The sequence below is a fragment of the Alligator mississippiensis genome, chromosome 1 (genome assembly GCF_030867095.1).
Source record: "Alligator mississippiensis isolate rAllMis1 chromosome 1, rAllMis1, whole genome shotgun sequence".
In the NCBI taxonomy this organism is placed as follows: Eukaryota; Metazoa; Chordata; order Crocodylia; family Alligatoridae; genus Alligator; species Alligator mississippiensis.
Window position 1 is genome coordinate 25031130 of NC_081824.1, and position 13616 is coordinate 25044745.

Sequence of the window (13616 nt, forward strand, 5' to 3'; positions counted from 1 at the left end):
ACGGAGCCTCGACAACTCCGTGGGAGAGATCCGAATATTGTCCGAGTCCTCAAACGAGGATTTAAGCGGAGCTGTGCCTGGGAAACTGTCCAGCCTACATCGCGACCATCTTCGGTGTAAGTAAACAATCTTGAATCAACCATTACGCGTCCGTGCCTAATTCTAGTGCGTCGCCTGTTTTCTCCGACCCAGCGTGCCCGTGCTGCTGACCACAGCCCGCGCGGTGGGAAAAAGGGCCCGGATCGCTCCTGGCCCACACACTATCCAGAGACTAGAAGAATCATTTATCCCAGTAGATGGGTGTATCTGTACTTATCTGCTCTTGTCACACTTTTTGACCCCAGCCTAAGTCAATATCGCATACAGGTGCCAGAGACAGGTTCAACTGTCTAACTTGCTTCAGTATCTGCAGACTAGGCAGATTTCTGTAAGTTTTTCTGTAAAAAGGAACAGGACAGAAACCTGATGGACCTGTAGGTCCATCAGGATAGAAACTTGTTTTTTTAAAAACTCAACTATGGCTTAATTGTACCTCTCTAGGAACTGAGGAATTAGACTTATACTTAGGACCTAGGCCTCAGCTCATGTTATAGCAACTCTTCCAGAGCATTATTTTACAAGCAACTTCTTAGTAACTTCAAATTCTAATCTGAAAACAGGCGTAAAGATTACCTGCACTGTTAGCCCCAGGTCGTGTATTATCTTTTGCATGTACCTCATCAGTCTAGAAGAAAAAAAAGTTAAGCTTTCATTAGAAACGGTTACTGTTGTGCACCTAAATAACCCTGAGGTAACAACAAACATCATTTGTTATGTGCCAGGAAGCTCTTTGGTGCTTTATGACAGAAAGCCCTAGTTCTAGTATTTGTAGTCAAAGATTAACAAGCAGCTAATATGAATTCTATTAACTATTACAGATCAAGTTAATTGAAAAATGCCCATTAAAGTTAGTGGACATTTTGCACTCATCTTCAGATATGATTTCAGATATTTTCCTATTACTAGGATAAAAGCAGTCTGAGATTAATGTATTACTGATTAGTATCATCAGACAAAGGCAAAGTGCTTTACGTTAGGTTTTACTGCAATGGAGGCCAACCTTTTTGGTTGGCCACTCTCACCCCTTTCCCTTACTTGATCTACTGCTCAGCTTTCTGCTCCCTGCCCAGCCTGCCACTGTGGTTCCCGTCTCTTCCCCAATCTGTCCTATGCCATAAGAAGCAGCTACCTGTGCCACTTTTTGCGCCCGTGCCATACATAGGTTGCCCACCTCCATTTTGTTAGCCCACTGTACAGTTGGGAGAGCTGCTGGACATGCTTTTGGGCATCAGATGCCCTTCCCTCAGGAAGATATTTCCTGAGGGAAGGGCATCTGACATGGTGAGATGCCACGAGGAAGGGCATCTGATGTCCAAAAATTTGTCCTACAGCTCTCTCAGTTATACAGTTGGTCCAATATATGATATCGCAAAAAAGCCTTGCCTGTCGATATTTCCTGAACCATCATGGCTACAGCAATGCTCCATCCCTACTATTATCAATCACACATAAACTTCGCAAAGTGTTTTACCCTTAATCTGCAAAGCACTCTTACACAGTAAAGTATCATGCTTCACTTTTTAGACAATGAAACTGAGGCATAGGAGGTAAAGTAATTAGTCAGACCATAACAAAAAAGACAAAACAAATTAATGGGAAGACCAGAATCAGAATTAAATTCTAATTTTTTCTTAGAATTTTTCTAGACTACAGTGCTTCTCAGCTATTGCCTAGAAGGCAACTACAGTAATTTGAAGAGATAGGAAAGCATTAAAATATATACAAGTTACTTGACATTCAACTTTCTTATATGCAAGTGGCATGCTTATAACCATGTCTAAAGAACACACGGGACATTATAAACTATAGGCCAAAAATTTGTTCAGACGCGTAATAAAAATATTTGTATTACTATGATAACAGCATTTATTTATTCTACATTTTGCATAGAACTATTTAAAACATAACTTTCCCATTTTTCTCCATAAACAGCAAAGACTTCACTCCCTTAAAAGTAAGTTTTGGTGAAAAAGCAAAACAAATCAGTTTTCCAGTATTTTTTTTTATTTAAAGTGATCTTGTCAAGCAAGCAATGAACTTCATAGTTTCAACTGCATTGATAAACACAGGGAGACCCCTCCAGTGGTTAGCTGTAGAGCTGTCAACTTTAGATCTTGAAAGCTCAGGCTAAGCTGGATGAGAAACTGGGTATATAGAATTCATATGACCTTAAATCTTTCCAAGTTTTGTTCTTTTTGAGGCTTGTGAACATTAGGCAGTGGAAAGCAGAACTACTGACTTATTGTTCTGAGGCTCTAACCAGACTAATACCTAAATATTAATTTGTTTTGTTTCGTTTAGTATGGTAGCACAGAGCAAGCAACTCCTCTCTCACAGAAGTAAAGCATGCTCCCAAACTTAAGATGAGCCTTAATATTTAAAATCCCATTAAAACATAAATTGGAAAAAAAAAAAAAAAAAAAAAAAAAAAAATCAGAAAAAAACCCAACAAACTAGTTATATGTTCAGTTTAGCTAAACAAAACTGGGACACCTGAAAGTATATAAAAAGCCTAGATTAAAAAACAAAACCAAAATAACGCCCCCGCCCCCACAAAAAAAACCAACCAAAAATTGGCTCTTTGAGAAAGATGACAATTTCTGTCTGATCTCTGTAGTCCTTGGGGGATGTTAACATAACTGTGGCATCAGGATATGATGAATTTATCCCGGATCCCAAGAATGAACATGCAACTGGATCCCCAAAACGCATGTCCAACCTGTGATTTTTGGAATCTGGGATAAAATGCGTCAGATTCTGACTGGGCAACAGTAGGGTTTGGAGCCAGCACTACTTGGATGCCCAAGGGGTGTGAAGCATAGTACCAGGGACTAGTTCCTGATGCTGTGCTTTCCCTGGTGCCCTTTCAGCCTGCCACTGCGCAGGGAAACCATCAGCACATGGACAGGCCAACAAGCTGCATTCTGCAACCATGCAGGGGCTCCATCGTGTAATTTTCAGTGTACCAACACAGGGCTCAGCTCATCGGCTGACAGACTCCCTGGCACTCCAGCACTTAAAGCTTCTCTATTCCCAGCTGCTGCTGCCACACACTCATTACACGGTTAAGTATGTCCTCGCACCACTCGGTAAGCTAAACCCATGATGCAGGCAGCATGATCACCTACCATGAAATCAATTAAAGGCATGATGAAAACCAGGCACAAAAATATCCCATTTTGTATGTGGACCATTTTTGTGGCTGGTTTCTCTTTTCGTTGCACCACTGGATTGCTTGAATGCATGGGACAGAGTTATTTATAACAACATTAACAAGTAAACCACATCCTAAGTCTGCCATGGGCCTGTCTGCGAGAGCTGATCCAGAAGACAACAGAAGCCAAGCACTATATTATGCATGATTTTAAATTTCTATTAAGAAAATTAGCTCAAAATTGTATGGAAGTGTAACCAAACAGAAACATTTTGTTGTGAAGTTCAATACACTAGTTTTGACAGACCCACACATTACCATTGAAAGCACTAGAACACTTTAGAATGAATTCAAAATTTCAAAAAGAGGTTGCATTGCATTTTGAACTTTAAAAAGCTTTCTAACAACTTAAACAGCATGGAAATATCAATCAGGCCAATGCAAAGTACCTAACACTGCTAAGATTTTTAAATTGATTCATCAACTGTAAGGAATATTCCTATAGCTTGTTAAGGCAAGGTGTATATTAGAGATATTTTATGACTTCCTAATTAGTCACAGATGAAAGGTAATACAGGCCTTGAGATTTGAAACGTAAGGTATATACCTTAACTTGATAATGAAGAAGTTACCTTTGCTTGCTTTTCCAATGTGACACAAGCATTAATAATGCTCATATTATCCAGGCTGCCACAATGAGATTTCTTTCAACCAGATTCCTGTAACTACAATTACCTTGTAGAATCTAATTTGTATATTTGTAGTATATGCCCAAGTGCTAAAGTTCATGTTAAAAACAGACTACATTCTATGCTCAGAAACATGGAAACATTTCACTGGTTTACAGGAGTAGTTAGTTGTACAAGATTAAGTTGTAGCAGGTTAAACTACTGAAAGCAAAGCTCTGTATTTTTTTCCAAGTTGTTTCATTTAACCTGTTCTAGAACATAATATGCTACTTACCCTGATATGATTCCTGCCAAGTCTTTCCCACATTTTGTCATTTTTGGGATTCACAGGTACAACTACATGGTGCACAGTTTCTGGGACAGAGTCTTCTCCTTTTAAATCAACCCAGGTGGGAAAATGCATTATCTTCTCAGACAGTTTCTTTACATCAAAGGAATGTAAAGTTGCAGAACACACAATCACCTGAAACAGTATGAACACTTTAGGACTAGAACTTGGTGATACAGCACCTGAGTCATGACTCCTTGATCAAGATGAAAAAATTAAAATAAGAAACTGTCTTGTGTTGGTTACAGTAAAGTAGCACTAAGCAAAGAACTCCTTGCCTTCCTACTCCCAGGCCATGTCCACAAGAGCGTGGATGTTTGGTTCCCTGGGGACAATTAGCAGCAAGACACCTTGGTGCCACTGCTAGTTGTCCCCAGACTAAGCCTGTGCCATGTATCTTGTGGCACGCGTCAGGTTACCCTGGATGGGGTAGGGGAGGCTGGGGACAGCACCTGGCGGGTCCCAGCAGCCTTACCTGCTGTCCTGGGGGCTCTTCTGGGGCTGTAACAGCAGCAATCGCTGCTAGGCGGGCTCTGAGCAGAGCAGAAGAGCATGGCTCTGGCCAGCCAGGCTCCAGTTCTGAGTGGCGCGTACTGCTTCTGCATGTACTACTCTGCTTTTTTGTGCACGCAATATCCAGGGGTAAAACAAACAAACAAACAACCCCCCCCCCCCCCTCCAAACACTCCCTGCATGGCTCCCTTGCAGCATGGAGAACAGCTGAAAGTGCAGTATGTGACACCACAGACACATCTGTGGTGCCCATACAGCATGGCTGTGCTTGTCTGGATGCGGCCCCTAGTTTCAACAGAGCTTAATGGAACAAATCATGCTACCAATTGGCCAAGTTACTCCAATTTTCTAAAACTGACTTGAATGATTGTATAGCCAAAATTATATATAATTTTGATCAGCAAAATTACTGGTAGCTGAAGGATCAAGATTGGTATTGTAGTTTTAGAAAACAGAGCGCAATTGAATTATGCTAGAATGCCTCGGATACAAACCCCTTACAACATTAGATTTCTGAGTCACAACTATGTGTACGCGTGTGTGCGTGCCATTAGATTTCAGTTAACTCCTGCATTAAGCCAGAACTTTGAATGCATGTTGGAACAAATATTGGGCAAAGAGCTGAAAACAAAGAGAATCAACTATACCTCACGATAATGAAATGCATGATACTGAAAAAAGTTATATTCCACACAGCATATAACATGTTAACAATTGTAGATTACAATATAGGACAATTTTATACCTGCAGTCTCTTTCCATCTGAAGTTATCTGGGGAATCTGACTGTGGATCCTGTTTATAAAATCTGAATAACCTTGAAGGAGGAGGCCATCCTATAATAAAAATGAAAGGGGGGGAGGAGGGAGGGAAGAGAGAGAAGCTACAATGTTTCCAAATGTCATTGTACACAGGTAGACATGCAGAAATATTAGCACAAATTTTAGAAATCTTCTCACTTGGTTAGGACTTCATCACTAGAAAAAAAAAGAGGAAGGAATCTGAATGCCCAGTATTTTGAAATGGATTTTGAATAAAATGAAAGTACAAGAGAATGGCAAAAAGGGAAAAAAATAGATCCAACCTATAATCTCAACAACCATGCCTCCTACCGTGCAACACATGCATGCCGAGAGGTGTGATAGTTGGAAATTGGGAATAAAATTCCAATAGTGCCTTATTGCCAGGGAAGGGGCATCCCAGGGCCACAATCCAAGGCTCCCCTGTGCACTTGCAAGTAGTGAGCTGGCTGCCTCGTACGCCCATGCCTGGGCATGCCAGTCAGTTGATTGGCACTTCAAGCTATGGGAGTGCACAGGAGCAAAGGACTAATCTTGAGGCTGGGAGTGCCAATCAGGCGACCTGTGAGTGTAAGGGAGCCTTGAGGGGCTCTGGTTCACTCCCAAAGCTGGGAGCACTGATCAGTTGACTGCCACTCTGAGCCCCAGGGGCACATGGGAGCCCTTCAAGACTACAATGCATTCCTGAAGCTGGGAGTGCTGACTAGGTGATCAGTGCTAGCCACATTCAATTGAAGGTGCAATGGGAACCAGCCACAAAGTTATTACCAGGGATCCTGGACCTCTGTTACAAAAGCCTCCCCAAAAAACACCCCTCCCGCCCCAAATCCACGATTTTCAGATTTAAAAAAGTAACCCAAAATTCACATTTTTCCATGATTGAAATGAAACACCACTATAAATATACCTATATATTAGTGGTGCTTCATTTTTGAAATCACATTAAAATGTGGATTTTGGGTTACTTATTTTAATATAAAAGTTGAGGATTTTTTTCTTTTTTTAAATCAGAGAAACCAGGATCCCTGGTTATTACAAAATACAGCAAAAGCTGTATTAACCGGCACTTTATTAGCTGGAAAACTCTATTAACCAGCGTCCGAGGGATGCAGTAAAAGCAAAAACGGAAGTACCACTTCTGGGTTTTGCCACCATGAGCAGAATTTTTCTTTGCCACTTCTTTGGCCCATGGCTCAGGGCAAAGCAGCCTATGTGGGGCAAAACAGCCTGTACAGGGCCCCCCTCTCTGTCCCCTGGCACAATGACACTGGGGAGTGCACCAGACGGTGCACATTTGATTACCCGGAATATCTGATTAACTGTCATCCCCCATTCCCGGGGGATGCCGGATAAGAGAGCTTTTACTGTACTGTCATTACAAAATAGGTGTAACAATTTTTGTGGTTGGTCCCCTGTTTCAGAGTGCCACTGACTATATGAATGTGTGGTCAAGTTATTACTTAAGATGTGAAACAAATCTCTAAACATCTCTTGCTGCAAGGGCAGTAGAATGTACTCCCTCTTAAGCCCAGCTGCCACACTTCAAGTTATATTTTAAATGAACAACCTGAATCAGGAAACCTGAAATGAACTCACTAAAGCATGTCAGACCAGCTAAGAAAATCCTGAGGAGCTGCCAAAGTGGTTTCAAGGGGAAAGACTAGATTCTTGATTTTTATTTACAGTATGAATTCCAGTTTCTTCCTCCTAGCTTTTAACCTAGGCTGACAAACTTATTTTGAAGAAAAATGGTTAAAAAAAACCCTTTACTGCCCCCAACCCAACCCCCCTCCCCCCCCCCAACCCCCCCTCAAAAAAACCAAAAAACCCACATCTACTCTGGAACCAACGTTAAGCTTTTGAAGATGCTGAAGCCAGAAGTTTAGTGCTTGACTGCAGTGTCACTAAATAGGAAGTATTAAATATTTCAGTATTTTGAACATTAGTAATAATACATATTTTCTCATCATTCTGTCTTTTATAGGGAATTATATTTTAATTATCATGCCAAGTCTCCTTTGCTCCAAGAGCTTCATACATCCCAAGAGTTTTTTTGTGGTTGATACTTCCATGCAAAATTCCTTGGTTTATAATGCTGCATGGGGAGCTGCCCATTACATAAGTAAAGCAACGTTTGAACAAGGCTACTTAGGCTTTCCAGAAGATGGAGCTTTCAAAAGGCTTCACCACTCCAACCTCCCCTGTCTTGGGACAAGTAACATCTCGATTTGAGTTTTTCCAAGTGGGACTTGAGAATGACCAATGACTAATATTGTGGTTTGCTCTCCAAACCAAAAGAATTAAAGAACTGACTTGGCTCAAAGTACAATGATTTTTGATAAAAACGAAAACATTTTATTTCAGGTTGAACAAACCATAGTTCCATTTAGGGATTCTTAATAAAGAGATCTGAAAAGAAAACGGAGAATTCCAAAGCAAAGCAATGGAAAGGAACATCTAAACAATTTACAGTAACTCCCCTCTCCTCCCCCAAAATACTTGTCTCTTTAATACAATAGTCCGCTGGGTAAGGGACTTGCCTGGAACGTGGGTGATAAGGGTAAATTAAGATCCTTCTTCTTGCCTATTGGACCTGAACCTACAAATCCTACCTCCTAGGAGAATGACTACCAGGTTGCAAGGCGTTCTGAAAAGAAATCACTCAGTCTCACCCTGTGGATTCTACTGTATTTTAGAGAGGAATGTTCCTTAGGCCAGACTGAATGACTTAATTGATCGGTGGTTAGGACAGCCATTAAGAGGTGGGTTCAAGCACCCAGACAAATAAAATTTAAATTAGGGGAGTGCCCCAACTATCTTTTGGGTCATTAATTTTTTTTTTCCATCTTAAAAAAATTAATAGCCCCCAAAATGCTTTTCATCTGAAAGCACCTAACTTTCAAAACTTTTGGTTAACCAAAAACTTAGTATGTGTGTGAATAAACTGTACACCAAGCTTGCCCTGGATGCCTTATGGATGGAGGCTTTCAGTTGGTGACTACACTTAAACTATACTTGGGATACTTAAGCAAGAAATGCAAGAAAAAGTGATCAGTTGAATATATATTTGAATACGTAATTGCTGTGAAGGCATGAAAAATCTTTCCCCAATGCACAAGAGGAAAATCAGCTTGTCGTGCGTAGCATTCTCTACCAAGGACAAAATACAATATGAAGCTGAAAAGGGTACTACTTACAGCTTCATCAAGAACCAGGAATCTAACTTGAGATAAATTAAGCTTTCCAGTTGACACAAGGTCATCCAGTCTTCCAGGGGTTCCCACAACTATGTCTACCTGAGAAATATAAAAGCATATGTAGGCAGCATGTCTAAACTCAACATAAGCACTCAAGTAGAAACTTATAGCTTGTGGTATCACATATACTAAAATGGCTACCAGACATTAAACAAAAACAACAGGTTCTTATAATGGGAACTTTACCAAAGGTATTTAACTTTGCTAAACTTCAGTTGTCTAAACTGACATGGGCCGAGTAAGATTTTCCCCTGTAGTTGCCTTTTCCAGATTTTAGAGACAAGTGTGACAAGATGACTTTTAGATCAATAGCTTGACATCCATCCCCGATGAAAACAGGGAAGTTTGCAACAGATTGCCTTTAAGCATTACAGGATGATTAGCAATTGCATTTCTAGGCAATGCTGTTTTACAGAAAATAAGTTAAGTTTTGTCAAACAATGGGGATTTCCCTTTATTAAGGAAAAAAAAAAGTTAATTGTAGATGCAGACTTTTGTCAAGAGTCAGAATATATTATGATCCTGTGTTTAAAAAAAAATAGTCTTATACAACAAAGCACTTGTTATTTAAGAGCTATCCACCAAAAGCAGCCAACTTCGTTTTTTTAATAAAGAAAACACAATACCTGAAAACTAATATAAATATATTGAGATACTGAGTACCCAGCTAAAGACTTCGAATTTTTTAGGTTTTCGAAAGGCAAATTGTTTTCTGCAACTGAATAATTAAAAGTAATAGTTAATATACACATCAAGTAAAGTACATGCATAGCAAATAATTTTGTTAGTTCCTCTGTATGATGAGAAATAATACAGTAGAATACTGTAATCCAGCAATAGTTTGCTTAGTTATAACCCTGATGAAGAGAAATGAAGTGTGTTGCATGACTATAAAGATCATTTGGGCTATACCATCTCTCAACTAGATACATTTAAAAAAATACAACTTACACCGTGCTCCAACACAGAGAGCTGATCTCTTGCAGCAACACCGCCAATAATCAACAGTTCCCTAAAATAAAAACATAAATAATTTTAATTAAAATCAGGGTATTTCTTATATTGTAGACCCGTCATTGTGAAGAAACTGGGTCACACGCCATTTCCGAAGTATAACAATCTCCCTTAAAAGACTAGAATTCTTCCCCCCGCCCCCCGACACACACACGCCCTCCCTTTTCCAATTCCCGTTTCTTATGAAATCTCTAGAAATTCACTATATACCCCAGTTTAAGAAACATTAGTATAGACATTTTTAATCATATATTTTACTGTACAAAAATTTGCATGTCCAGGAGAGTAACTAAACATTTGCTTTCGTGTTAAAATATTCCACTTCTGTATAAATATGACAATAGCTATCTGGTCAAGGAGACCGAGTGTTAAGAACAAAAACTGAATTTGTTGCTCTTAAAAATCACAAACTAAGTAGAACTGAGCCAAAAATGTATCTTCATAAACATAGATCCATATATAAAGGATCAGATACAATTCTTTCTGCTTTACTTCCAGCATAATTAATATTAAAATAATAACAAAATGCTTGAAAGAAGTGAAAAAAAGAAAAGTAGCCATGCTGGTCTAAGGACCTAGGCAGACAAGGTTCTTTGGGTGAATCTGGTATCTTTTATTAGACCAACTCGACTGCCTCAATCTACACCATGTTGATTGACTCCTCAATCTACATCTTCACTGACTGCCTGTCTTGTATGCATACCAGCCCAGCCTCTGGCTTCTTTACTTTTCATTCCATCCAGGAAGAGCACACACCAACTGCTGAAACTTCCTCAGCCTGATAAAGGGTTTTTGAACCTGAAAGCTTGCTTAAAATTTTTTTCCCCCCCAACTATTTAAGTTGGTTTAATAAAAGATATCAGATTCACCCAAGGAACCTTGTCTGCCTTTAATAAACATACTATGTTTTTAGGTCACAGAGATAAATTATGAACACAATGAGCTATATATACACATTAACTAACTGTCAGGGTTCTTTTCCTTGGCACAACTCTTGAAAACACCCAGTAAGTCAGTGGAAGTTGCACACGCACAACTGACAAAATTAAAGTTTGATAAACTACTTGCAAACTTTTAAAAATGTGGTTACAGTTTTCTACTACTCTCCTTACAAACTTTTGATCTAGGTAAAACTGACTATAACATTTTGTATTTTTAAACCATGCAAAGAAGAATAAGAATCTGTATACAAAACAGAGATCCTGCTCTGACTAAATGTACAGAGAAATGAAAAGCAGGGCCTTTGCATAATTTTACTTGCAAGACAAAAATGCAGAGAGAAATAAAAGTCCAAGGCTGCCCATTTTATTTATCCTCTTTTGGAACATACAGAAAAACCTAGAGGTAAAGCCAAAGATGGACAGGTTTTATCACAGCAGAAAGATGGGCTAAATTTCTCTCCTTCTCTCCCCACTTCAGTGGAGGTCTTACATGTACCCTGCAATGTCTGTCACTCATGCTCCCTCAAATTTCTGTTTCATAACATACCTCAGGTCACACTCACTGTAGCCTGGAGACTTAAGAATGTTAAGAAGGGTCTGTAAGGCATGACCATACATTCATGGAGACTGATGGTTTAAAAAAAACAAAAAAACCCAAAACTTATCTGGATGTTATAACATTGAGAAGTTGTTACCTTAATTTGGGATTATCTACATATTTTTTGAATTGTTTCACATTGTTCAGAGTTTGCTCTGCTAACTCTCTGGATGGTTCCACAATTAATGCTTTAGGAGCATTAGGAAGGTTCTGTGTTTGAGCCACCTGTGCACTTCCTAAAGAAGGAAAAACAGCATACTTTGAGACTTCTTTAGTTTTTCCCCCATTTAAGAACACATACAGACAAACCCAAAACAAAAGCAGAAAATACCACTCTCTGGTAGCCAGTATGACAGATGGAGTGACTCATTTACTATGATTGTTAAAATGTCCTTTTGAAAGGTACATTTTCAAAGCCATATTAACACTATTAATACTATCAACTATAGCAGCTAGACACAGAGATGTTCACCTCACGTTTAAGCTCAGTTTTTAAAAAATAAATTAGGCATGACAACTCTTCATAAAGTCATATAAATGAGGAGTTGGTTTTCTCTTCAGTGGAACACTTAATTATTAACGGGTTTGCTTTTCAGCAATTGATGGCTTTTAACTTAAAAAGGCCCATTCCTCAGTATTTTCCTTATACACAGCCAACTTGCCTTAAGTGTTAGCTTATATGAGCTGTCCAACTTCTAGGCAGCATTCTCTCACTGTCTTGGCAGTGTGCACCCACCCCCAAACACCCACCTTTCTGGGCTAACCTGTCCCACCTCCCACTGTGGGGACAGCAAGTAGAAGCTAGAGGAGGGAGTGGGAACCAGAGATCCTGGCAGCAGCTGGAGCAGAGGCCCACGGGCCAGATGCAAACTCTTCTCAGGCTGCACCTGCCCCGTGGGCTGCCAGCTGAACAGCCCTGGTTTATATGCAATTATGACTTACATTAACAGCAAGTGAGATTTTTCCCCAAGATGCTTTAACTTTGCTTCTACAGAATTCACTGAACAGTTTCTAGCAATTTAAACGTAGGACCAGTTATACCAGTACAACGTACTCATACAAAAAACCTCAGAAAACTTCTATTCAGCCTCTGAATAGACTCTGATGTTCCGGAAATTCTAATATTAAAACTTAAAAATGTACCTGTGTGCTGGGATTTTACCACATCACCATCAGGAGCTTTGCAAAGAGCAATAAAACCATCTTTTGGTGGAAATTTCAATTCATCTTCACCAAAATTGAATTTCAGTTCAGCATTCTAAACACAAAACATGCATATGCACATAAATCACTTCAGAAAGTAGTGGTAACTTCAAAAAAGATTGTTTTTTTTGTTAAAATGTCTCAAACTAGAATTGGTTAAAAAATTAGTTCCGCTGTTTATTAAGCAGCAAAGCTTATTTATCTTTTTAAATATATTTCCCCAAAAACAAGCCGTAAGCACTGTTATCAGCCAATTTCTGTTTATCTGCACCTTTTGTATGACCCTCATATTTTGGGAGTGTGGTTTTGACACTGACAAGAACTGGGAGACTAAGGCTGTATTCTCTCCTGCAGCAAGCACATTATAGATTTACTTTGTTTTTGAACAAGAGGTTAGAATAGATAGTTTTAGAGTACCTTTCAGCCCCGTGTTTAAAATCCTTCTGTATTAAGAACACTCCAGTTCTAATTAAGGATGTATGAAATTGTACCTCTTTGCCCAACTGATGAAATGTTAAATTTACCAGTATTGGAACCACTTCTTTAATTACTTCTGAGTAGTTAATCAAAGATTTAAAGGCATGTTGTTTTTTTGTTTATAAATGGAAAATAATTGAAGATTAATGTATTAATAGATGTGTTGTAACAGTAGGGATGTGAACATAGCTGAAAGGGAAAACTCAAGTGTTAAAAATTGTTTGTATTGCTAGATCACTTGCTTCATATAATGGCATTTTCTATTAACTGCTCTCTCATTTCGTCACATCATAACAGTTCAATTGATGGACAAAATTGCTTCTGTATTTCATTCTTTTCTGCCCCTATTTTCAATTTTAATATTGTACCATTAAGTACATAAAATGCAAACTTGTACAAAGTTGCAAACTTGATTCTTCTACAATAGTAAAAGCCACCACTTGAGGTGGACTATTTCAGCAGATCTTTGGTAGACATGATGTAAGATTACAAAAAAAGAAACTACAATAATAGAGACCAGAGGTATATCCAGGATTTCCCAAAG

The 13616-nt window shown here is 39.1% G+C and overlaps 1 protein-coding gene across 1 annotated transcript in view; it reads right to left on the reverse strand.

The window, feature by feature from the left end:
* Positions 1-13616, reverse strand: part of DDX1 (DEAD-box helicase 1) — a 41301-nt gene that overhangs the window by 6536 nt on the left and 21149 nt on the right. Inside the window, exons 12-18 of the mRNA XM_006262060.4 lie at positions 12536-12650; positions 11490-11628; positions 9791-9851; positions 8780-8878; positions 5529-5618; positions 4217-4405; positions 673-724 (exon numbers count right to left, since the gene is read on the reverse strand). Coding sequence (XP_006262122.1) covers positions 673-724; positions 4217-4405; positions 5529-5618; positions 8780-8878; positions 9791-9851; positions 11490-11628; positions 12536-12650 — 745 coding nt within the window. The remainder of the gene's footprint in view (positions 1-672; positions 725-4216; positions 4406-5528; positions 5619-8779; positions 8879-9790; positions 9852-11489; positions 11629-12535; positions 12651-13616) is intronic.